At 40.5% G+C, this 25,523-nt stretch overlaps 1 protein-coding gene across 1 annotated transcript; it reads right to left on the bottom strand.

The window, feature by feature from the left end:
* Positions 1–1,042: 1,042 nt before the first annotated feature.
* Positions 1,043–24,905, bottom strand: ARL9 (ADP ribosylation factor like GTPase 9). The gene is made up of 4 exons (XM_063455350.1): positions 24,021–24,905; positions 9,251–9,422; positions 2,947–3,122; positions 1,043–1,473 (listed from the first exon to the last, which is right to left on the bottom strand). The coding sequence occupies exons 1-4, from the start codon at positions 24,786–24,788 to the stop codon at positions 1,282–1,284; spliced, it is 1,308 nt and encodes a 435-aa protein (XP_063311420.1). The 5' UTR covers positions 24,789–24,905; the 3' UTR covers positions 1,043–1,281.
* Between the last annotated feature and the right edge of the window lie 618 nt (positions 24,906–25,523).

The following is a 25,523-nucleotide window of genomic DNA, read 5'->3' as shown; positions in this document are numbered from 1 at the left end:
ATTGGATTAGTTACAGTGTACCATTGTGTAAAAAGTTGTAATATTGTAAATGTATATTAAGCAAAACCATCTAGAAGCTTAAACTACTTCACAACATGTTAAGAATTGAATTTCCAGAAACATTATGATATATAATTTGTCTAGTGCCTCGTCAAGAAGGGTTCAAAGCAAATGCTGTGTAAGCAATCCCTCTAAAAGAGGGGTCTCCAAGTACCCCTCAATACGTTAATGTGGTGTTCGGCTAATCATGCTGGAATAGAGAGGCATGTCAAAGTAAGAGGCATGCCGCTCTATGTTGTGGATTGCAGGTAGCCTAATCTGCACAGGCCTGCAATTTCATTCTTATTTGTTGTGCTTGAGCAGGCTGTCGAGCAGAGGTTCCCTACATTATGTGCTCCTATCAGGCTTATTCATTAAAAGTTCCAGCATTCTGTAGTTGCATGCTGGGATTTTAGTGATGAGACTTAAAGCACACACAGTGCAGGGTAGCAGAATCCACCAATAGCTCAGCGATGCTACAGGTGCTTGGAATGGGGGAACATATATTGAGAGTGTTACTGTGTTTTTGTATTGGAGTGTGTATTTGTGAGTAAGCACCTGTGTGTACATGCACGGCTGGCAGTCGGGTTATATGACTCCTATGGGATACATTGACCTGGCTTCTGCTCTGGGTAAATTGACTTTTGGTAGCCCTGCTCTAAATCATTCAAAGTACACAGGCTGATTCAATATTGACAGCAAATATTAAAGTTAGCAAAATGTAATAGTTTTAGTAAAATCTATAAATATAGAATAGCTCTCAAATAAAAGCAAATTATATAAATTAATGGACTGTTTGTTTTGTTAACCAAAATCATTATTGCCAACATCAAATGTTTAGATTTTACTGAATTCACTACATAAATAATATGTGTACCTGTCCAACGTGAATAACAGATTAATGGAGGTCATTATGAAAAACACATTTTGCAGGATGGCTAAGTGAACAATTGTGTGTAGGATATGATTCAACTTTTAGATTGTGTCTCTTACAGGAAACATATTTGTACTTTGAAACAGATGTTTGTTTAATAACAGAACTGCAAATATAACATTTAAGAAGGGCTATAAAGAGATGTTTCATCGTTCAATGCATGGTCAGATTCTCTTCTAATCTATCCTACTATCAATTCTCCTGCTATTGGAAGAGGCATTATTCCATAGGGAGCACACAAACTTGGAGTGGTAGTAAATTTCAGAGGTTTTGCTTATTTTTTTATTGGGGGATGGAGTGACTGGGGATTATACTGTTATAGCAGAGTTTTCAGAAATGATTTGTGCGAGAAATTCCCGAGTGTCCTCTATACCAGAAGAAATTTCAGAACCGTCCATTGTCGCATGTGTACCAATCAAAAATAGCTTCCTGTGTACGCAAATTTCAGAAAGTGCCAGAGCATCGTGAATTTCAGTGATGTGGTATGCATTTGCAAGGTCCTAGAAAGAAATAACATAAGCAATAGTAAAAATATACTTTTTGTGTTTCTTCCACAATCTGAAAACTTGCTGTGCACAAAAGGTCTGTGTGATACATTTAAGAATTTAGAAAAATAAGGAGCTCAGCAATAGCAATCTACACATAGAGTGTATGGCATCACACTGAAGCTGCAGTATCCAGCAAGAAAGAACTGCACTGTTTCAGCTGTATAAGCCCTTGTCAAGTTTGGCGTTTCTGCTGCATCAGTATGATGCCTATTGGATTTATTTAAGAAATGAATTTGTGGCACAGCTGAATTAAACCCTATTTTTGACTACTGAACACAAATTCAATTAGGTTTAATTTACAGGTGAAAATGTGTTCGAAACCGAGCAATTTCTTTAAAGGGACACTCTGAACCCCTAAAACACTTTAGCTTGATGAAATTCTGTGTGTGAAGAATGTGCCTTTATTTTATTTTACGAAAAGGTGCAGATTTCAATAGATATGGGCAGTTCTATAAATGAACCGCAGACAAGCAGACAGATCTTGTTGCTTCCTGGTCTGTTTAGTTCAGTGGAGCTAAACTCATGAGGCAGCAATTACCCAGCGTGAATTCTTTGCAAAGACTTCTCGTTGAACTGCAAATGGACAGTCACAGAAAGTCTGGACTGGAGAAGAAGTGAAGGGCTTGCAAAGGCAGCAGGCAAGAGAACTGCAGCGTTCACGTGATATACCACAATATAAAAAAATAATAAAATGCATTATTAAATGCATGCATGCTTTCAATTGAGGTGCATCACTAAACAATGTTTAGTTTTTTTCGGTGCAGTGGAGTGTCCCTTCAAATATTCTATTTTTAACAGAGTTAAATCACTTTGATCCAAATGAGGTTCAGGACAACTAAAGCTTCCATAGTGTTGGCTCCACATGTTGGACAAAAACATCAGACTCAATCTGCTCGGCTAGAGACGTTCTTTGTTGAACACAAAGTATTAAAAATACATTAGATCACAATGTGCAGAGGAGGCACAAAGGAGGGAGATGCTAACCCGTTTTGCACTGTACAAGGTATTTCCTCAGACCCCAGACTTATACTGACCAACAAAATTGAGAATGGTTTAACCCAGAGTGAAGTTGTTATGGTGACCGGAGTGTTCTTTTAAATCATTCCTTAAAATTCAACATGTACCTAGTACTGCAGAAGAAATTTTTAAATTATACATTTTTGAGTGAAATTTTGGCTCTTTGAAGGCTTATATGTTATATAACTTTTTGAAAAATGCAACAATATCAAGAAAATACAATCTCTCCCCAATTTCTAAACAGGATAAGTTGACAAATTGTTACACATTATGAGCCCTCATAAGCACGTATAATAAATAGGGCAAGCTTTTGGTGATTCTTGGAGTGTCTCTCTTAATCTCGGTTATTGTCTAAACTACTGTCCTCTGTCCATGCCTGGTTATAAAAGGGTGTAAATTGGAAAGTACCTGTTTATTGGCAAGCACCAACAAGGGCAACAAAGAATCTTGCTGGATCAGCTGATGAAGATGCCTTTTGGCAAGGGGGAGGCGACTGTGATCTGCTGAGTCCACAACATAAATCACTGCCAGTGCTCTGGGAAGGTACATCTTCCAGTACTGCCTTAATGATTCACTGCCGCCAACTATAAAACGATAAACAAGAAAAGTTAATTCACAATCTTAATAAAATTTAACCACACAGAAGTTTCACAAGGATCATATAGATGACATGACGGTGAAGAATGGCTACTTAACCAGGGCTATAAAATACTGTGGAGATCACTGGAACATGTGAATTATTAAACACAGATTTAACCTAACCTGTGCTGAAATGAATAGAACCCATATGAGCATGTAACCATGATACACAGGGTTCACCTTTTTTAGTGAACCTCTGACTGTCTATGCACAACTGTTATTTACTAAATTGAGAATTGCCAAAAAATTCTAAATTAATTTCAAAATTGTGAACAAAGTAGCTGAACTGTAAAAATTCTCCAAGTCTATTATTTTTCCAGTTTGGCTCTTCTGGTTTTAAATTAACTTTGAATTCCAGGCAATTTTCACTTTATTAAATCCTGTTTGTGCAGAATAAAAGGGAGCATAACTTCCTAAAACAAACCAGTGCTTCATATGGGGTTATAAAGCTGAAAATTACCTTGGGCCCAATTACTAAATACGGATTTTTAATCTCAGTGTGTTTTAACAAAAAAAGTTTTTTGTTTTTTTTTAAATCACAGGCTTGACCTCTTCCTTATATTAAGGCTCTGTAGCCATACATAGGAAACATCCCTATATGAATTTAGAAACTGTAAATTTCAAGAATGTAAAATACATATTTACAAGCAACTAAAGAACAGACAAATCCACTGGGGGAAGGCTGAGTACAAGAGGTGTATGGGTCATGGGGCATGGGGAATCCCTTCCATTGCTGCAATGTCTGTGTTTCTGTTTCCCATGTAGCTTAAGTGCACCTCATAGCTAAACTTTGAAGATGGTATTGAGCACTTCAGATTTAAAAAGAGAAAATTGTTCTATTGCAATGTGTGGGCATGATCTTCACCTCCAGCAGTCCCTACTGACGCAAACATTACAACTAGCATCATCAACACAGACAGTTTCCCCTCAAAAAGTATGACAATATGATAAGAAGAAGAAACTGGGAGGAGAGAGTCAGATGGCGATGGAAAAGAGAGACTGTCAGGTTAATAAAGGAAAAGAGACTGGGAAACAAAGTTGTAGTTTATTCAAGAGGGCGGCAAACTGAAGTTCCTCCTCTGCTAGGTAAAACTCTTCTAGATCAAATCAATGTTTCATTTATATGTGATGATCTTAATGTGGACCACCAATTATGCTTTTTGATGAAGAAGGTTTGACAGTGGTATCAAGCATTCCTGACTCCTTGACAGTTAAAAGAAATTGCCCAGAGCACCTGCCTTACAAAGACTTCTTGAGCTGCATTGGAAATGCTGTGATTTGACAGTCACAGAAAGTCTAGGCAGAGTTAGAAGAGGAGAACATGCAAAGGCAGTAGACAAGAGAACTACAGGTTCTGCAAGAGGGTTTTATGTATCCCCAATGATAAATGCATAATTAAATGCATGTACGTCTTCACTGGGGTTATATCTACTAAACAGTGTTTGTTTTTTTTGGGGGGGGGGGGGGGGGGGGTTATTTTGTATTTGGGCAGTAAAGTGTCCCTTTAAGCACAATATTCACCCCGACAGAGATAACAGTTCAAGACCACTACGACTTAGAAAAGCCCCAGCCTTAATAGATTTACAAAAGCAGAATCATGATGGGGCACTCCAATTCTAGCAATAATTTTCTGTGGTGGTAGGGGACAGTCACATAACCTGTATCCCAAAAACAGAACAAAACATCAGCACTCACATATTCTATTCCTCTTCTTGTGCTTCTTTATTTCACCATCAAAAGGGTGAGCACTGGTTTGAGCGAAGAAGAATACTATACACCTTATGGTTATTTTGTTATACTGAGACATACAGGTTTATATTATAAACAATTATGCTGTAAATAGTGCAGTCATCCTGATACCTATCTTCACATAAGGTTTACACGCTTCACACCCCAACCATTATGCTTCCAAAATACAGAACTGGTTAGTTCAACTTTGCTCAAAAGTATTCTTGCTTGAACCAGGAGAGGTGTTTACTATCTAAAACACTACACAAAGTCAACAGGCAATGGAAACCTGTCAAATTCCTCCCTCATGTGTAGCTCTTTCCTTCTCTCTTGTAGTCACTCTCCCCCTCTATTCGGATGATCTAATTTAAGGTTTAATTCATGCACAGCTCCTATAAGTTGTCCACTATTCATTGTTAGAGGACATTGCATTGTCTATATGTAATGTATGCTATATTTACTTTATTCAATAAAATCTAATTGAGTCTTTTGGTTAATATATTTAGCAGTTATATGCACCAGTTAACATCTGGTTGAAAAAAAAAACACCTGACGGAATAAAGATCATGTCCACCTAGAAAGCAAATGCATATGCTGCAATAGATATATCACATGACAGTGCTTGCTTTTGAGTTTATTACCTCTTGAAGGGCTGATGAAGATCTGTCTCTATTCCATTATAACAATCTGATCCTTATAGATAAAGCACAAGCGAGCAATGTCCAATTAACTCAGCATTAACCTGGCTCTATAAAGCTGCTGATGGATAATAATCTGTTCTAGGGTTTTTAAACTGGTGTGCGATGACGGCGCTGAAAGACATATGTCATTAAGGAGCCATGGAACTTGCTGCATGTGCTGATTGTGCACACTGCAGTCTTTGCCTCGTATGTTCCAACAGATTGGTAAAACACACAAAAAAAAAAGATACATAACCCCAGAAATAATTGCAAGAATTGCCAGCACTAACAGCAAGCCAGAAAGATAAGCAATAGCATTTTCAAATGTATACATAACCAATTAAGTTAATTAATGAAAATAATAAGAAAGGTATTCCACAAATAAAATGTTTACATGATCAGAGAGAGATTTTTGTATATTTTATATATGAAATTTTCTTTCATTAAATGTATTATTTATGATAACTGCCTATGGGAGCTTAGCATGTTGCATTTCTTCACTTAATGTAAAGTTAGGAAGGTATAGATTATAGGACATTGGATGTATATTATATTTAAAGGGACACTATAGTCACAAGCAGGGCTGCCATCAGAAATTTTGGGGCCCCTGACAAAGCACAAAGCACAAAGTCTGCCCCCCCCCCGCCCGCTCCCTCCAGGGCCCGCCCACACCCTACCTAGTCCGCTGACAATGACGCAGGACTGAATGTGGTGTGTATAGTGGAAGTGAATTAGAATGTGTGTAATGGATGTAGTGTTTGTGTGTATTAGATACTGTTTGTGCAGTGAATGCAGAGTGTGTGTTTGTGTAGCGGATGCATTGTGTATAGTGAACGCAGAGTGTGTTTGAGTAGTGGATGTAGTGTGTGTACAGTGATGTAGTGGATGTAGTGTTTCTATGTACTAGATGAAATGTGTTTAGTGGATGCAGTGTCTGTAGTGTGTGTATTAGACGCAGTGTCTGTGTATAGTGAATGCAGAGTGTTTAAATTTGTGGTGGATGTAGTGTGTGTACTGTGAATACAGGATGTTTGTGTAGTGGATGCTGTGTGTACAGTTAATGCAGAGTGTGGGTCAGTATAGTGAATGCAGAGTGTGTGTTAGTGTGTAATAAATGCAGAGTGTGTGTTAGGGTGTAGTGAATGCAGAGTGTGTCAGTGTAATGAATGTAGTGTGTGTGTAAATTTGTAGTGAATGCAGGGTGTGTTAATGTGTAGTGAATGCAGAGAGTGTGTTAGTGTAGTGAATGCAGAGTGTGTTAGTGTAGTGAATGCAGAGTGTGTTAGTGTAGTGAATGCAGAGTGTGTTAATGTGTAGTGAATGCAGAGTGTGTTAATGTGTAGTGAATGCAGAGAGTGTTAATGTGTAGCGGATGCAGAGTGTGTTAGTGTGTAGCGGATGCAGAGTGTGTTAGTGTGTAGCGGATGCAGAGTGTGTTAGTGTGTAGCGGATGCAGAGTGTGTTAGTGTGTAGCGGATGCAGAGTGTGTTAGTGTGTAGCGGATGCAGAGTGTGTTAGTGTGTAGCGGATGCAGAGTGTGTTAGTGTGTAGCGGATGCAGAGTGTGTTAGTGTGTAGCGAATGCAGAGTGTGTTAGTGTGTAGCGAATGCAGAGTGTGTTAGTGTGTAGCGAATGCAGAGTGTGTTAGTGTGTAGTGAATGCAGAGTGTTAATGTGTAGTGAATGCAGAGAGTGTTAGTGTGTAGCGAATGCAGAGTGTGTGTTAGTGTAGTGAATGCAGAGTGTGTGTTAGTGTAGTGAATGCAGAGCATGTTAATGTGTAGCAAATGTCAGTATAGTGGATGCAGTGAGTGTGTTAGTGTGTAGTGTATGCAGAGTGCATGTTGTATTAGTGAATGCAGTGTGTGTATTGTATTAGCGTATTCGTGTATGCAGTGTGTGTTAGTGTATGCAGTGTGTGTTAGTGTATGCACTGTGTGTTAGTGTATGCACTGTGTGTTAGTGTATGCACTGTGTGTTAGTGTATGCACTGTGTGTTGTGTCGGTGTATGCAGAGTGTGTTGTGTCGGTGTATGCAGAGTGTGTTGTGTCGGTGTATGCAGTGTGTGTTGTGTTAGTGTATGCAGTGTGTGTTGTGTTAGTGTATGCAGTGTGTGTTGTGTTAGTGTATGCAGTGTGTGTTGTGTTAGTGTATGCAGTGTGTGTTGTGTTAGTGTATGCAGTGTGTGTTGTGTTAGTGTATGCAGTGTGTGTTGTGTTAGTGTATGCAGAGTGTGTTGTGTCAGTGTATGCAGAGTGTGTTGTGTCAGTGTATGCAGAGTGTGTGTTGTGTCAGTGTATGCAGAGTGTGTGTTGTGTCAGTGTATGCAGAGCGTGTGTTGTGTCAGTGTATGCAGAGCGTGTGTTGTGTCAGTGTATGCAGAGCGTGTGTTGTGTCAGTGTATGTTGTGTTAGTGTATGCAGTGTGTGTTGTGTTAGTGTATGCAGTGTGTGTTGTGTTAGTGTATGCAGTGTGTGTTGTGTTAGTGTATGCAGTGTGTGTTGTGTTGGTGTATGCAGAGTGTGTGTTGTGTTGGTGTATGCAGAGTGTGTGTTGTGTTGGTGTATGCAGAGTGTGTGTTGTGTTGGTGTATGCAGTGTGTGTGTTGTGTCGGTGTATGCAGTGTGTGTGTTGTGTCGGTGTATGCAGTGTGTGTGTTGTGTCGGTGTATGCAGTGTGTGTGTTGTGTCGGTGTATGCAGTGTGTGTGTTGTGTCGGTGTATGCAGAGTGTGTGTTGTGTTGGTGTATGCAGTGTGTGTGTGTTGTGTTGGTGTATGCAGTGTGTGTTGTGTTGGTGTATGCAGAGTGTGTGTTGTGTTGGTGTATGCAGTGTGTGTGTTGTGTTGGTGTATGCAGTGTGTGTGTTGTGTCAGTGTATGTAGTGTGTGTGTTGTGTCAGTGTATGTAGTGTGTGTGTGTGTGTGTGTGTGTGTGTAAATGTGCAATCTGGGGGGGGGGAGGGGGAGTAAAATGTATATGTTCTGTAGCATAACAAAATACAAGAGTCTGTGATGTACAAGCAAAATTAATTTTTGACTGTTTCATCACAAGACACATAATTTAACCCTTTGAGTGTCCTCCTACAGTTGGGAAGGCTATTTATATCAGAAAATGTTCTCTTCTTCAGTGATGGCTTAACCCTCTGGCACTCCTGATGTTGTAGTCTGTACATCCTTTAATGGCTGGCAGAGCATTATGTGAAGTGTAGTTCAAATGATCAGGAATTCTGGAGGTTAAGCCATCACTTCCCTGCAGAGTATTATTGATTTTTATGCAGTTCATATGGCAACCCTGGCCAAATAATACAGTGCAGGTTGTTCTGCTGTCGTGTAAGGTAGGATAGCCTGGAGCTATTGCTTAAAGGACCACTCTAGGCACCCAGACCACTTCAGCTTAATGAGGTGGTCTGGGTACCAGGTCCAGCTAGCTTTTACCCTTTTTTTTTTATAAACATAGCAGTTTCAGAGTGTTTAGGAAGGCTGCATAAGTCACATGCAGGGAGGTGTGACTAGGACTGTATAAACAAAAGGCTTTAACTCCTAAATGGCAAAGTAATAAGCAGTGAGACTGCACGGGCATACACTATACATAAAAACTGCTTCATTAAGTTTCAATTGTTTTGGTGCCTATCCCTTTCAGTTAATAACAAGCATTGCTTACTTACTTTCTAAAAGCTCCATTCTTGAGTTTCCAGTATTAACACACATTGCATTAAATCCTTCTGTTGGTGCTGTACTGTGCTTTCCTCTGTTGGTTAAAATGGAATTAAGGACACTCGTCTTCCCAGATCCATCGAGACCCAGCACCAAAATTTGCTTATTCGGCCGTGGCATCTCCTTTTAATGGAAAAAAAAAGTAAAGTCCAAGGTATTTGCTTTAATAATAGAAATATATTTTAGATACTAGCAGAACCTGTTCTCCTTCGGTATATACCACACCTAAACTACACTCACGTCATACACCTTCAACAATTATAAAAATCTCTCTACTATAGGTGTATGATTTCAGTAAACACAGAGAATACACAAATATTTCTTTGTAGCCATTTATAAACAGTTGTCTAATGAGTTTGTAAGATCATAGTGATAAGATAAGAATTAAAATGCACACAATTTCATATGTTTCTATTACACATATATATTTATTTTTCTCTCTCTCTGGTTAAGACTCCTGCTGTAATACCTGTCCAAACTTTAGAGTTGTCAGGCCAACTGAACCGCACATCTTTGTAAAGTTAATATAAAGATTACCTTTAAGACTGGTAACTTCGATTAAACAGACACTGCAGGCACCAGAACCTCTACAGCTTAATGTAGTGGTCCTGGGGAAAGACATTGTCTCCAAAGACCCAGCAGTGTAAAAACAGCTTTTTCTCAGAAATGGAAGAGAGTTTACATTCTGCCTTATGCCACTTCTAGTGGCTCTGATGGCCACCTAAGGCACTTCCTGGACAAGGGTTTGCAAAGATTGCAGGACCATTGTTCACCATTTCCACTGTCTGCATGGAGACTCTGAATGCACACACTAACTCAATGCCTCTCTATGAATAAATGCAAATTAGTTGCATCATGCGCACTAGCCCCCACACTAATCAACTCATACAACCGCCATAAAAAAAAGTTTCATATTTACTAAAGTTGTACAAAGCAGTGTGTTTACTTTAGAAATTCTTATCTCCTGTTCTCTTATCTCCCAAGTGATTTTTAATCAGACACAGAAGACCAGTGCAGGCTCGAGTAGGCAATCAAGAGAGCAGGAGATAAGAAATTCAAAATTAAACACACAGTGCAATAAGAGAAGCTAAGAAACTCAACTTTCTTTGCAGGATTATATGTAGGCAGTATGACTGTAATGGTTATGGTGTTTGCAGTGTTTCTTTAAGGTTAAGTCCTGTCTATAATCTCAATGTGACAAGCTGAACCGATCACAGAGTGTGTGAACCTGCAGGTCAGAAAACCCCTCTATGAGATAGATTGTACCATACGTAGCATTTTACATCAGGATAATTATGACACCTGCGTGTGCTGGGCTATTTTTATATTTCAATTGAACCGGCCACTATAGCAGTGGTTATGTACACCAAAATAGAAGTTTTATTTCAGACAAGTTGCTACAAATATAAAGATGCCGTAACACTTAGTATAGTGCTTCACTGGACTATGGCAAATAAAAACCAAACAGCAATTAATCTGGATATATTCAGAAAATTAAAAGCACAATATGGCCACCTACTGCTTCATGCAACCAGAGGCATTGAGCTGACATCTGATACAATGCCTTCGGCAATCTTCCTTGACTGCAGCAATATAACAACGGGATGGATCTCTGGGGTTGGATCATCTGCTACTGAAGCAGAAATGATCTCAGTACAACTGTCTTTGAGTAGGATATAAGTATTAAAGGAACAAATTCAACCTGATTTTCTTCTTCTGTTTAGAATATACTTCCTTTGTGGTGGTGGATTGGGGATAGATTTTTATACTTAACATTTGAAAGAAATCCGAAAACATTACGGAAAAAAAAAAAAAAAAAAATTAAAGGACCACTCTAGGCACCCAGACCACTTCAGCTTAATGAAGTGGTCTGGGTGCCAGGTCCAGCTAGGGTTAACCCAATTTTTTATAAACATAGCAGTTTCAGAGAAACTGCTATGTTTATAAATTGGTTAAGCCTTCCCCCTAATCCTCTAGTGGCTGTCTCATTGACAGCCGCTAGAGGCGCTTGCGTGATTCTCACTGTGAAAATCACAGTGAGAGCACGCAAGCGTCCATAGGAAAGCATAGTAAATGCTTTCCTATGCGACCGGCTGAATGCGCGCGCAGCTCTTGCCGCGCGTGCACATTCAGCCGATGGGGCAGAGAGGAGGCGGAGAGGAGGAGGAGAGCTCCCCGCCCAGCGCTGGAAAAAGGTAACTTTTACCCCTTTTCAGAGCCGGGCGGTTGGGGGACCCTGAGGGTGGGGGCACCCTCAGGGCACTCTAGTGCCAGGAAAACGAGTATGTTTTCCTGGCACTAGAGTGGTCCTTTAATGTATGAGGAAAGAAAGGCTTCTATAAATTCTCTCACATTTTGGCTGCTATGTCAGAGCACTGTGATTGACTTGTTCCACAAATATATCAGCTAAAACGTTAAAAGTTTGAAAACTCAAATAAGAAAAAGCTGGCAATATTACTAATTTTGGCACATATGCGGGCCCTGCTGTACTCCCAGGGTGTACTTGAACACAACTTGCCTGCAAACAGTGAAGACTATGCTTAAGAAATGCAAAGTGAATATACACTGGGGCGACGACTATTGCCACCATGCATTAGAAAAGAATAGTTATTTGAAAAAAAAATAACCCTGTTTACATGTACATTTTAATATATATTTTCAATCAATGCACTAATCACACAAAATAAATAAAGAAACAAATGAGGTTAGTTGTGTTATTACTGTGCTAAAACCACGTTGGGCACAGCAGCTGTATAACAATATTCTGACATACACATCTTTCTTGGAACCAACTTTATAGCTTAACAACTGCACTCAGTCTTGTTCCACCTCTACGTGATCAGGCTGGTACTTGCATGGGGAGAAATTACAATTGAGCAAATTATAACAAAAATTGCCATATTGAGAGAGCCTCAAGGTACAATGAAGAGGGCCAAAATGGTAACAAAATACATGTTACATTAGAAGAAGTAAAATTTGGGTGATTCTCCCAAATTTTTAAACCAATGATTTTTTTTTTTTTTATAATCTTATTAATATCCATACACTAGGAAATGGAATTAAGAAATGTCACCAAACAGGAAGGTTGTCAAGGTGCCCCTTTAACTAATGGAAAAAAAGTTCAGTCTTGCAGTTTCATATCGGAGATAAATAACAGACCGCATTCTATTCTAGCACCTCTGCCTAATTCACTTCAAACACCACAACTACTAGCACCTGCTGTATTGGTCATGGCGTCTGAAGAGCTCTGGTGCCGTCCCATAGAAACATAGAATATGACGGCAGATAACAATTTGGCCTATCTAGTCTGCCCAATTTTTCCCTGGCCTTATCATATAGCTAGAATAGCCTTATGCCTATCCCATGCATGCTTAAACTCCCTCACTGTGGTAACCTCTACCATTTCAGCTGGAAGGCTATTCCATGCGTCCACTACCCTCTCTGTAAAGTAATACTTCCTGAAAAAAAAATTCAACCGTTTGCTCCTCTAATTTAAGACTATGTCCTCTTGTTGTGGGTTACCTGGCTCCTGCTGGGCACCCATATCACATCAGTCTTCTCCAACGGGAGAGTCCAGATGTATCTGTTAAACAGAGCACAGCCCATAGGCCTGCGCTCACTGGCTGAAAGTATTCAGTGAATGCTGTCAGACAATGAGCATGGCCCCACATGGTCATGCTTTGTTCTACAGAGCTATCCAGCTTCACCTGCTCAACAAAGCAATGCTGCATGGGCACCTGGTGGAAACCAGGGAAGTTGTCAAACATGTTTAAATGTTCTAACATTTCACGGTGGAACAGTGCCAGGGCACTCCCGGCACCATAACCACTAAAGCAGACTGTGGTGGTTATTGTGCTTAAAGGGATTCTTAAACTGTACACTCACCAAGTACTCACACGGATAAAACGCAATACTATCTGGGGCAATGTGCATCTTAACAGCTTCTTAAAGCTTTGGAGTTCCATGTTTTAATCCTCAGCACTATGTTTATATATTTCACCACCTTTAATATGCCATCAATCTTCAATAATACTCTATACACTAATAGAAAGATATGAATTATATAGGCATGCATCTATATGCTAGGTTAAATCAGAAAAATATGATTATTATATATACCTTTTTAAGTTACCTAGATACTAAAATAATATACTAAAAGTCGAAAGTGTAAAATAAATGAAAACAATATTACTAATTATGGCACTCAAAGTTCCTATTAAAATGTTATTAAGGAAAACATTACCTTATTTAGTATTTTGTCCATGTTTGGATGAAAGCTGCTGTTTCTGGTTTTGTAGGTTCATGGCAAAAATGCACCACTGGTAAATATTTAATGCAGTAGATATAAACAACTGAGGTATGAGAAGTGAGAAGAGTGTGTTGACTAATGTATTTAATTTGAGTCGCCATTAATGCGATTCTCTTAATGCAGTTAAACCTAATCCAGCTTTGACGCACAAGCAACACACCTTTACATACCTTTGTGTAAACTGCAAATCCAGGACATGAACAGCGAAATTGTAGCAATAGGAAAAAGGTGAAAAATAAAGTAATTATTGGTGAATAATGCCAAATGCCCTTTAAATAAACTGTAAACAAACTAAGCTATTCTTTAAAAAAAAATTATATAATATCACACCAAAATACATTATGTAGGCGTCTTAAGATAGAAACGTGAGATGGCATCCAGATGCTCTAGGCACTGTAGATACTTCAGTAAGATGTAGTGGCTATGGTGCCTTAGGTGCCCCATTATGACATTAAGGGCATTGGTATGGTGCAAATTATAACCAGTGTCTTATAACTGTTGAGATTATTTTGACTCTTTTCATGCAACCAATTTACCACCAATCTATGCCAAATAAAATAATAATAATAATAATAATAATAATAATAATAGGTTATTTTTTTGACACACATAGCAATTTAAGAATACATGTAAGGAGGGGCATTGGTATATGTGGCGGCTTGGGAGAGGGACCTAGGGCCCCCTGACGACCCCACTGACTGGCAAGACATCCGGGAGGCAACAGCCTCCATATCCATATGCGTCAACCATAAGGAGCAGGCATACAAAACACTGCTCCGATGGTACCTAACCCCGGTACGGCTGTACCACATGGGCAAGGCAGACTCGGACCTTTGCTGGAAAAACTGCGGACAGAGGGGCCCTAAACTAGCCCCACTATGGACAGAAGTGGCCTCCCTAGTCTCAACACTCCTTCAAACCACCATACCACTAGACCCCTGGACATGGCTCCAATCCAGACCACGAGAGGACCTGACCAGAGCCCAAAACAAAATGACAAATAGGATAGCCCTAGCGACCAGACGGGCAATAGCCGAAGTGTGGGGAACACCAAACACCCCCACACTGCAAACAATCATACGCAAAACCAAAGAAGCAGTACACATGGATAGGATCTCAGCTATAATACATGAAACCTCCAAACAATTCTATAAAATATGGGACCCCTGGCTATCTGAACCTCACCTACAATAAGGGCCCACAGACTACCACCACTTCACCAACCTGGCCCACCACACTAAAAGAGCAACCAAATCACCACAAAACCTACACCCAACATATGCAGTACAACCCCTTCCCGGACCATTGGACAACTAATGGCTCCTCGAAACCGAACCCCGCCATGGTACTCAAACCCTTGTATATAGGTTTTTAATCCCCCCCAATCGATCACCCTCACCCATATAAACCCATCACTATACAGCAACTAAACCAAAACTAACCACAACGGAGAAACACAACAAACCGCAAACAGCTACCGTAGGCACTAATACAAGCTTGAACAGACGAACCATACAGAAATGAGAGAGACCAAAAGCGAGGTCCCTGAACCTCACCCTACCGCACAGCAGACACCAAGCCAAACGAACACACCACGTAAAAACGGCTTCTTCACAAAAGCCCTAGGACAACAAGATAAGTGTGTGAAAAATACTGCTCAACTGTATCAAACTTGTCATGCCTCCCCTACCCTATTTCTATTCTGTACCCTACTGATTTCACCTTTTTGTAAAACAACAAATAAAGAATGTTTAAAAAAAAAAAAAAAAAAAAAAATGAATACATGTACGAATAACTTTAATGGTTACTGCCAAAGAACACCCCAATATGTGTTTAGCAACATCTCCTGAGTACAGTGATACCACCCATGTATAGGTGTGTTGGGTTCTCTGGGGGCTAAAAGACCTTATTTGGAGGGTGCGCATTCCAGTTTTCCAACTTGGAATTTTCACAGCTGGTCATCATGCACCCATGTCCTATTTTGGACATTTTTGAAGCCGGCCAGTGTAATTTACCAGATTATTGGTCTGGCCGATATTATCGTCCAATATTCTGTATTTTCAGCAATATCGGTATCGGCCAATACCGATACCGATGTTGCCGATAATACAGACCAGGACCGGCATCAGGGTCCTGGGGGGCCCAGCAAGCACTTCCTTACCTTCCCAGCGTCTAACTCTCGAGGCCGTCAGTGCGTTGCCACGGGGTTACCATGGCAACGCTCCGCGTGGCACACAGGCCGCGAGAGTTAGACAGGGGAGCTGAAGAGAAGGTAGGGAAGCCACCGGACCACCAGGGAATGCCATACACCCCCCCCCCCCCCCCCCCTCCCTGGCCAGGTAACAAACAGGGACAAAAAACAATTTAAAATTAAAAAATTAAAAGTTAAAAAAATTCAAATGCGCCCCCGGCCCCACCATTTTATTCACTTAACATACCTACTAAAACACACACTCTGCATTCATTACATACACACACTGCATTCATTACATATACACTTTTACTCTAAGTGTATTTTTATATTAATATATGTATATAAATAAAAAAAATACACACACACACACATATATATATATATACACACACACACACACATATACACACATACATACAACGGCGGCGATCAGTAAGTAAATGTGGGAGGGAGGGAGGGAGGGTAAGGGTTATTTAAAAAAAAAAAAAAAAAAATTTAACTATTTTTATTTTTTATCACTGAGTGCCTCGACCCCCTACCTGATGACTTCCGATGCTCTGCCTCACTGCCGGGCTCTACGTGGAGCAACCCAGAAGTGATCGCTCTGGCATCGCTGCAATACCATTAGAGTTGCTGGAAGCAATCATGATCGCTTCCAGCGCTCTTATTTCCCGCATACATATCCAGTACGTCTGCGATCCTTAATGACTGTTTTTTGTCAGACGTACCTGATACATCCTTGGTCAGGAAGAGGTTAAACATGGCAGTCCCATATAAAAAAATATCAAATGAGGGAGCTATCTACTATTGTTATGAAGGCAACCCTACAACCATTTACAAACATGGCATTCAGCCCTCATGCAGAAAAGGGCTGCTGAACCCTGTGCAAGCTGATGCAGGACCACAATCATTGGCTGAGAGTGCTCAAGAAGACTCTAAGCCAGGCATGGGCAACCTTCGGAACTCCAGATGTTTTAAACTACACCTACCATGATGCTTTGCCAGCATTATGGGTGTAAGAGCATTATGGGTGATGTAGTCCACAACATCTGGAGTATAGAAATGACTAGCCATTGAGGAGTAAAAACACTTTGCAGTATTTATGCAGACCTAGCCACACCTCCCTTGGTTGTGACTCACACAGCTTTCCTACACACTTCCTGTATAAGATCTAAATTTTAAGCTTCTCTTATTGCACTTATTCCTTCTAGAGCAATAGCATGCTGTGATTGACAAAAGTTCAATAACAAAGCAAGAGATTAGAATTTTTAAGTAAGAGCACTGAGTTTTAAGATCTGATTGAAAATTAAACCATTTTTTTCATGCAGGCTGTATGAGTTGTATTTGCCATATTTTGCAAAGACCACAGAAAGTGACAAACCGGGTGTAGGTTCGGTAGCCACGGGTTGCTAGGGAAAGGTAGGTTTTTGTATTTATCTTTTTATTATTTTTCATATTTATAAGGACAAATACACATACAAAGCAAAGTAATAATACCAACAACAACAACAACAACAGGACGTTTCCAATTCATGAGACCAATACATGAACAAATTAAATTACAATATAATAACCATTCAATATATACATACACAATATATACAATACCACTTGATAGGCATTTCATTGCTATTATTTAGAACAATAAACAGATCACCCATAAAATTATCAACATACTTGTTTTAAGCAATAATAACCTTATACTCTATACGTTTCACCCGTTCTTGTTTTAACAGCTCATTAATTTCCATAAACATAAATCAGATATTCGTTCATAATTGTTCCGTAACTATTCAGCTGGTATCTATTTATTTAGCCTTTGGAAGTCAGGCCTATAAACTGGAAAAATATATATATATATATATATATAATAATTTAATCTATACAACCAGTGTATTATTATAAATCCTCAGTATGCTAATATACACCTCTACTTTGATATCAATCTATTAACGAATAATCAACTTCAGTATTCTAATAGAGTTTTGAATATTAGCATTCAATTAAAATTTAAGAATAAATTGTAAGATGGTTTTATATTACAACATAAATTATAAATATGGGGTGGTGAACTAATGTGCCATATATTCCTCTTTAATTCTTTTCCATCTGCACCAATCTTTATCATAGTTTTCATCTTTACCCCTTACCCGATATGCCATTTTCTCATACTGAGAGGTTACCTCCACTCTCTCAAATACCTTTTGAATAGTAGGGGCACTAGTTTTTTTCCCCATTTATATGCTATGCTCATTTTAGCAGCCAAGAGAATATGGATTATAACTGTAAAATATGGCAACTCCATTTCCTCGGGAAAAACATGTAAAAGAAACATTTGGGGCTCAAACTGTGGAAATTACCCATTGAATTTGCCTCCAATAATAATCCAAACATGGGCATGCCCAAAAGACATGCAGCAGTAAGCCTTCCTCTCTATCACATCTTTTAACATTTTGGGGACAAATCCACATATATATATGAGAACCAAGTACCATCTCATAGTCAGCTTACAGTACGCTTCCCAGTAAGAAATGCTACTTGATGATTTCATCGTCATTGTTATTGCTTTAAACCATAATGTCTTAGGAATGAAGACCACCACATCCTTCTCCCATTTCTGCATATATGGAAGTTTCCAATCGTCTGAAAAATGGCATCATAGCACATGGAGGAGTTTAAGCTTTAGACCAGTATCTGTACATATACGTCCCAAAGAGGGCAGCGTTCCAGATTCTAACTTAGTAATATTGTATGATTGTAGAACTTTTTTACATTTGCAAATATGTATCCATTTATTTTATGGGTAGCATAAATTCCGTTTGAAGTTTTTAATCCCTGAGGATGTATAGAGTTTATTGACCCTGAGGATTCCACATGTGATCCAAATAGTAAGGTCTAAATCCGATGTAAATTCCGATAATACCTTAAGCGGAGCCATAGCAATAATTTTGGTAGTCCCCAATAATTTTTGTGCCCATTGTTTCTTATATTGAAGCATAACCTTGGTAGATGGCAATATATTGTATTTAGTTCCCTTGGGCATCTCCGATGACCACAGTGACCTGTCTAGGCTATGAGGGAGCATACATGCTTCCTCCATTTTAACCCAGATAGGTTTATTAGATACTGATAAAACTGCCAAGCTTGGTGTCAGAAATGATGCCTGATAATACTTCATTATATTAGGTATCCTCAGCCCCCCATTATCGACGGAAGCCATAACAATTTATTCGCTACCCTTGGTGGCATCTTATTCCAAATATAAGCATTAATAAGTCTTTGAAAGCGTTTTATCATTGTAGTGGGCACTGCAATAGGGATGGTGCGAAAAAGATACAAGATGTGGGGCAGTACCATCATTTTAATAGTGTGTACACGACCCAACCACGACACCTCCACATCCCCCCATTTAGCCAATTGACCCTCCAGCGTATTTAATAGGGCTACATGGTTTTCTTTAAGTAAAAGAGGTTACGATTTTGTTAATTTTATGCCTAGATATGTAAGAAATAAATTACGCTAATCATATGGGTAGATACGTCTGAGATTTTGTAAAGTACTCTCTGAAATTCCTATAGCAAGTGCTTGAGTTTTCTTTGTATTGTTTTTGTAGTAAGAGACTTCACTATACCTGTTTAAAAGTGTAGTAATCAGGATTGGTAAAAAAATAACAGCACATCTGCAAAAAGCGCTAACTTTTGCTCTCCACACGGGGTCTATAAGCCGCCAATATTTGGGTTTTGTTTAATGTCTAGCTTATGGTTCTAGACTAAAATAATCGGCGAGAGCAGGTAGCCTTGTCGTGTTCCATTAGAGATGTTAAAAGCCTGAGACAAAAAGACGGTATTTAAAAGGCTTGGTATAAAGACCTAGAATGCTATTTAAGATTTAAGAATTTAGAGTAAAAGCCCATTTTAAATAAAGTGCTGCTCATATATGACCAACGGTTAAACGGTTATGATTAAACGGTCAAATGCTTTCTCAGCGTCTAATGGAAGCAGCACCCCTTTTGTCATATGTTCTGTGCCCAGTTTTACCATATTAATGAAATGTCTTGTGTTATCACCTATTTGTCTACCGGGCACAAAACCAGCTTGTTCCTCTGATATCAAATCTATAAGTAGTAGCTTTATATGTGAAGCCAATAACTTTGCATATAATTCAGCATCCGCATTAAGAAGGGAGATGGGTCTTAAATTAGCGCATTCTGTCAGATCTTTCCCTCGTTTAGGAAGTGTAACAATATGTGCTTCATGGAATAATATGTGCTGATGGAATAATACCCCTATTTTTAATATCTTTAAATAAAGCCGTAAGATGGGGTGTAAGGGCAGACTCTAATACAATTGAATAATAATTTGGAAACCCATCCGGTTCGGGGGCTTTATGCTTAGCAAGTGATTTAATCGCTAACCTAACCTCCTCTTCAGTAAATGGTTCATCTATTAATTTGCATTGATCTGATGTAATGCTAGGCAGATATTCCATGCTAGAATGTAAGGAGATATCTTTTAAATTATAAATTATCATTTGGATTAAATAACTTAGAATTTGTAGTTGAATTTAAGTAGGGAATTTTAGATTGTTGATATATTTTTTTAATTTAATTTTCTAGCTAGCAATTTTCCAGCTTTATTACCATGCATATAATGCGCAAGTTTAAGGGCTCTTACGTGGTTTTCAGTCTCTCTAAGTGCTAATGGATCCAGTTCCTGTTTAAGTTTAGTCATTCTATTATTTAAAACTGTAGAGGGGGATTGTTTGTTTTGTGCGTCTAATGTGCTCAATTCCTGGAGGAGCCGTGATCGAGTCGTGTCCACCTTCCTATTTTTTAGAGAGACAATTTAATCAAAACTCCGCTTAACACGGCTTTATGGGCCAGCCATCTGATAACCACTGTGCTGTTTTCGTGAGTGTTTTCCGTGAAATAATTAATAACCTCTGTCTATATCTCCGCCATATACTTAGAACCATCCAACAACGCCTCATTCAATCTCCACTTACCCCCGCCACGAGCAGGATATTGTGAATTGAATGTAACAAAAAGTGGTGCATGGTCAGACCAGGTGGGTTTTAGCACAGAAATGGGTCTCCTGAAGGCAGACAAGCTGCCAGACAAGCTGCCTTAGCCTTTTGCATTTCCAAGAAGGCTAATTGCCTCTTGTGGGGACTATTTAAACCATTGACATTAAAGGACAATATTCAAAAGATGTACTACTTAACAGGGTGGCACCAAATTAACTCTAAAAAAAGTAGGCAAAGCCAGATATCCTAATTCCATTGCGCATTCGTCAATAAATTTAAATAGTCATCTTTAACACTAACTCACTATTAACCCTTAAACCTTGTAAGGCTATATATAGCACCAAAATAATATTTATTGAGCCATACTGTAACAATACCCTATTATACATTGTTTCGTAGTCATACATAAAATACAAAAGGCAATTTTTTTATTTTTTTTTAAAAGGTAGGTTTTACTTACAGAAAGCGGTCCCTTTAAAGAAATACTATTGTCACCCAGACCACTTAATCTCAAGGAAGTGGTCTGGGTACAGAGGTCCTGTCTTTTACTTTTGTGTAACTGCAGTGTTTACATTGCAGACTTAAATCCACCTCTAGTGGTTGTCTTCCTGAGGTGATTCCTCTTCCAGATGGAGTAAACTCTGGCTATGCTGTGGAATCATGTGGATCATAGGTTCAAGCCAGGCATTAGCGCATTGTACGAGGAATTGAAACTCCTAATCAGCATAGATTTTGGAGTTAGGCTGCTCCTTCACCCCATGTACTTCCAAACCCAACAGTGCCAAAAGGACTCTTCTCAGGAATAAAATGGCATGATTCATGTACACCTTGTGCTAGCCAAACAGGTACAGGTGGTCTCCTCACTTCATGACCTACCTGTTTTACAACTGTGCTCACTTACAGCCAGCTCTCTAGCGTGGGGATTCAAGGGATTTCCCACTTTAGAGAGCTAGTCTATGTTCAGGGAAGTTTTTCCGAACATTGATTCGTTGTATTCCCTGCACTAGTGAACTGATCTATATTCGGGGAAATTCCTGCTATCTTGCGCATCCTCACTCACTGAAAAATGTGTTTTACGACCGGGTTGTAAGAACGGAACATGGTCGGTAAGTGAGGAGTGTCTGTACACAGCAACTATAGTAAACCTAGCATCCTCTCTGATCTGCAGAAGGACTACAATGAGAGGCGCAGGTAGCCTGGAACTGTATATACAGAAATAGTGAAGACTTCCGAAAGCACTTAAGCATTTTACTAAAAGTGCAGATTTCAATAGAAATTGGCACTTTTATACATTAACCTTGTTACACCCCATGGCTGTCAGTGAGACATCCAGTCCTGTAATGTTCTGGTTTTCTTAGCTCAGTGGAGCTAAACTCAAGAGGCAGGCAGTAGCTCATTTGACCTGACTTGCTAAAACTTCTCATTGAGCTGCATAGGGAAGTCTGTGATTGGACAGCAACAGAAAGTCTTGGCTGGGTTAGAAGGGGGGGAGGGCTTGCAAACACAGCATTCATGAGATATGCAACATTTGCAAGTTGTTTTTAGATAAACCCAGGGCCGACGTCACAGTTAGACGAACTAGGCATTTGCCTAGGGCACCAGCATGCTGGGGGTGCCCACTGGGATATTTCTTGGTGGGCTCCTCCTGTCTTGAACCGCAGCACTTGGCGGGCAGCTCTAGAGCCGCCCCCGCCTCAGCCCCAGGCCGCTCCTCCAGGCGCCTGAAGGTGGGGGCGCCCAGAAAAGCCCTGTCACAGTATGGCAGAGCAGGCATCTTCTTACCTTGATGACAGGTGCCTTCTCTGCCATCAAATCCCGGTAACTGGAGAAGAGGGGGAAGGAGAAGGCGGCGAGGGAGGCTGTTCTTGCAGCCTCTCACTCCTCCCTCGCAAGCCCTCCATGATGCCAGGCACTGGAATATGACGTCATTCCGGCCCCGGCATACTAAATGGCGGGCGGAAAGAGTGAGGAGCTGACCCACACTGGACCCCAGAGGTGAGTGTTTGTCAGTGAGTGTATGTCTGTCAGTAAGTGTGTGTGTCTGTCAATGAGTGTGTGTGAGTTTATGTCTGTGTGTGTGAGTGTATATCTGTCAGTAAGTGTGTGTCTGTCAGTGAGTGAGCGTATGTCTGTCAGTGAGTGTCTGAGTGAGTGAATGTCTGTCAGTGAGTTTCTGTGTGTGTGTGTCAGTGAGTGAATGTCTGTCAGTGTGTGTATGTCTGTCAGTGAGTGTCTGAGTGAGTGAATGTCTGTCAGTGAGTTTCTGTGTGACAGTGAGTGAGTATTTCTGTCAGTGAGTGTATGTCTGTCAGTGAGTTTCTGTGTGTGTCAGCGTGTGTATGTCTGTCAGTGAGTGTGTGACATGAAGGGGAGGCAAAATTGATCTTTGCCTAGGGCAGCAGAAATCCTTGCACCGGCCCTGGATAAACCACAATTAATAACATGCATTCATGTTTTCATTCGGGGTATATATATTAAACAGTGATTTTTAGTTTTGTATTTGGGCAGGGGAGTGTACTATTTAAGTACACTAAATCATCACAATTAAATTATAGTTTATTTATGAAATAAATTTACAGGTAATAGGAAAAGTTTTCAACTTTCACTCAGACTTAGATAAAACATTGTGTTTTATAGTTCTATGCATTTTGAGCAAGTGGAGGTGAAGTGTAACATGCATATACCTGTTGAAACTGTTTCAACCCACACCCAGTGTTTCAGAGGGAGATGGTCATAAATCTAAACAGTCACAATAAACCGTTTATAGTTTACAAGTATTGTTAAAAGAGAAACTCAAATTCTTCACACTCCATTCAAGTCTGCACCTACTCTGATTCTGCTTTAGCATCCATTAAGATAAATAACAATGGAGGAATTTACAAAGCAATAGATTATAATTTTTTTCGGTACATTGTAAAAGAGGATACTGAAGATAAGTTATTGTAGCCTGTGCTGAAATCTGGTGCAATGTTGAGATCTAGGAGTAGTGACCAATGAAAGCCCTGGCTGAATCCTCAGGTTTCCATGGTGACAGACACACTTTTCGAACGTTGCACCGCTTTTCAGGGCGGGAAACTTTGATACATCTCACAACATTGTAACATGCATTATCCAGGCTGTGCTCTAACATATAACAGGATGAATTGTAATAATGGCAGGACATTGCAGATGGTCATTCTATCAGTATGGTTACCTGGTGCTGGGTGGCTGCGGCAGACTCATGAAAGCTGTCATGGCTCTGATTTTCATTAGGAATCTCTAAATCCTCGCTTTGTAAAATCTCCTGGGTCTCCAGTTCCTCGGATTTGGGGATGTCTGGGACCTCTTTTTCTTTGATTTGTGGAATCTCTTCGGTCTCTAGTTCTTTGGTTTGTGCAATCTCCTGGGTCTCTAGTTTTGTCTCGGTTAATGTGATGTCTGGGGTCTCAAGTTCCTTGGATTTTGGGATGTCTGTGGTCTCTAGTTCTCCTGGTTTGGAGATGTCTGGCGTCTCTAGTTCTCCTGGTTTGGGGATGTCTGGAGTCTCTGGTTCCCCTTGTTTGGGGATGTCTGGGGTCTCTGGTTTCCCTGGTTTGGAGATGTCTGGGGTCTCTAGTTCCCCTGGTTTGGGGATGTCTGGGGTCTCTAGTTCCCCTGGTTTGGGGATGTCTGGGGTCTCTAGTTCCCCTGGTTTGGGGATGTCTGGGGTCTCTAGTTCCCCTGGTTTGGGGATGTCTGGGGTCTCTAGTTCCCCTGGTTTGGGGATGTCTGGGGTCTCTAGTTCCCCTGGTTTGGGGATGTCTGGGGTCTCTGGTTCTGTCTCAGTGAGAGCAATCACTCGGCTGTTCTGTCCCGCTGTTTGTGCGCTGTCCTTGTTCTCCCCTCTTCTCCTCCTGCAGAGATACCCCCAGCCAGCCAGTGCCAGCCCGCCCGAGGCAGCCAGGACGGCCGCAGCCAGCCCCATGGCACGGAGATCCGCCATCTTCCCGCCTCACATGCAGGGCACCGGGAGCAGGAACTGAGCTCGACTGCTGAAAACCGGGACACACAGCCTGGCATGGAGCCTGCCCCGCCCTGGGTCACCGAGCACTTCCGAGATTGGGGGCTGTACCCGGGGGAGGGGCAGTGCGGGGTGGGAGGGGTACCCGGGGAGGGCAGAGCGGCCTGGGTTTGCAGGTACCGAGATCGCAGCTCTGTCTCACAGAAGCTCTCACAGTGTTACAATCGCTCTGGCGGCCAGGCACAGATAGAATGTCTTTATAAAAACATTCACCCGCACCAAAAACAAAATTTGCCAACTTTGTGTGTCTCTCTTAGCACCTGTGTGTGTCTATTTCTCCCCCAGACCCTTTGTCTTTCTCTCTTCTCCCACCAATCCATCTGTGTGCCTCTTTATCCACCCAGCCCTTCTTTGCACCTTTTTGCCTCTTCCCTCTATGTGGCTCTGCCCTAACCCCAGCTCTGTGTCCCTCTTCCCCCACTATCAGTCCTCTGTACGCCACTTCCCCATTTTAGCCCTCTGTGTATCTTTTCCCCCCTCCAGCTTCTCTGTGTGTTCCACTCCTGTAACCCGAAGATTGCACCTCCGAGACAGTGCACCAAAGGCGACTGCCTATTTCATCTAGTGGTTGCAACCTCCCTGGTTAAACCTCAAAATTAATGGACCAAAATACATTTTCAAAAAGTAACTATTTTCAAAGGGTTAATTGCTGTTGGT

This window comes from Pelobates fuscus, chromosome 5 (genome assembly GCF_036172605.1).
Source record: "Pelobates fuscus isolate aPelFus1 chromosome 5, aPelFus1.pri, whole genome shotgun sequence".
Lineage (NCBI taxonomy): Eukaryota > Metazoa > Chordata > Amphibia > Anura > Pelobatidae > Pelobates > Pelobates fuscus.
Note: the sequence above shows the minus strand (reverse complement) of the source record. Positions and strands in the feature narration are given on the sequence as shown.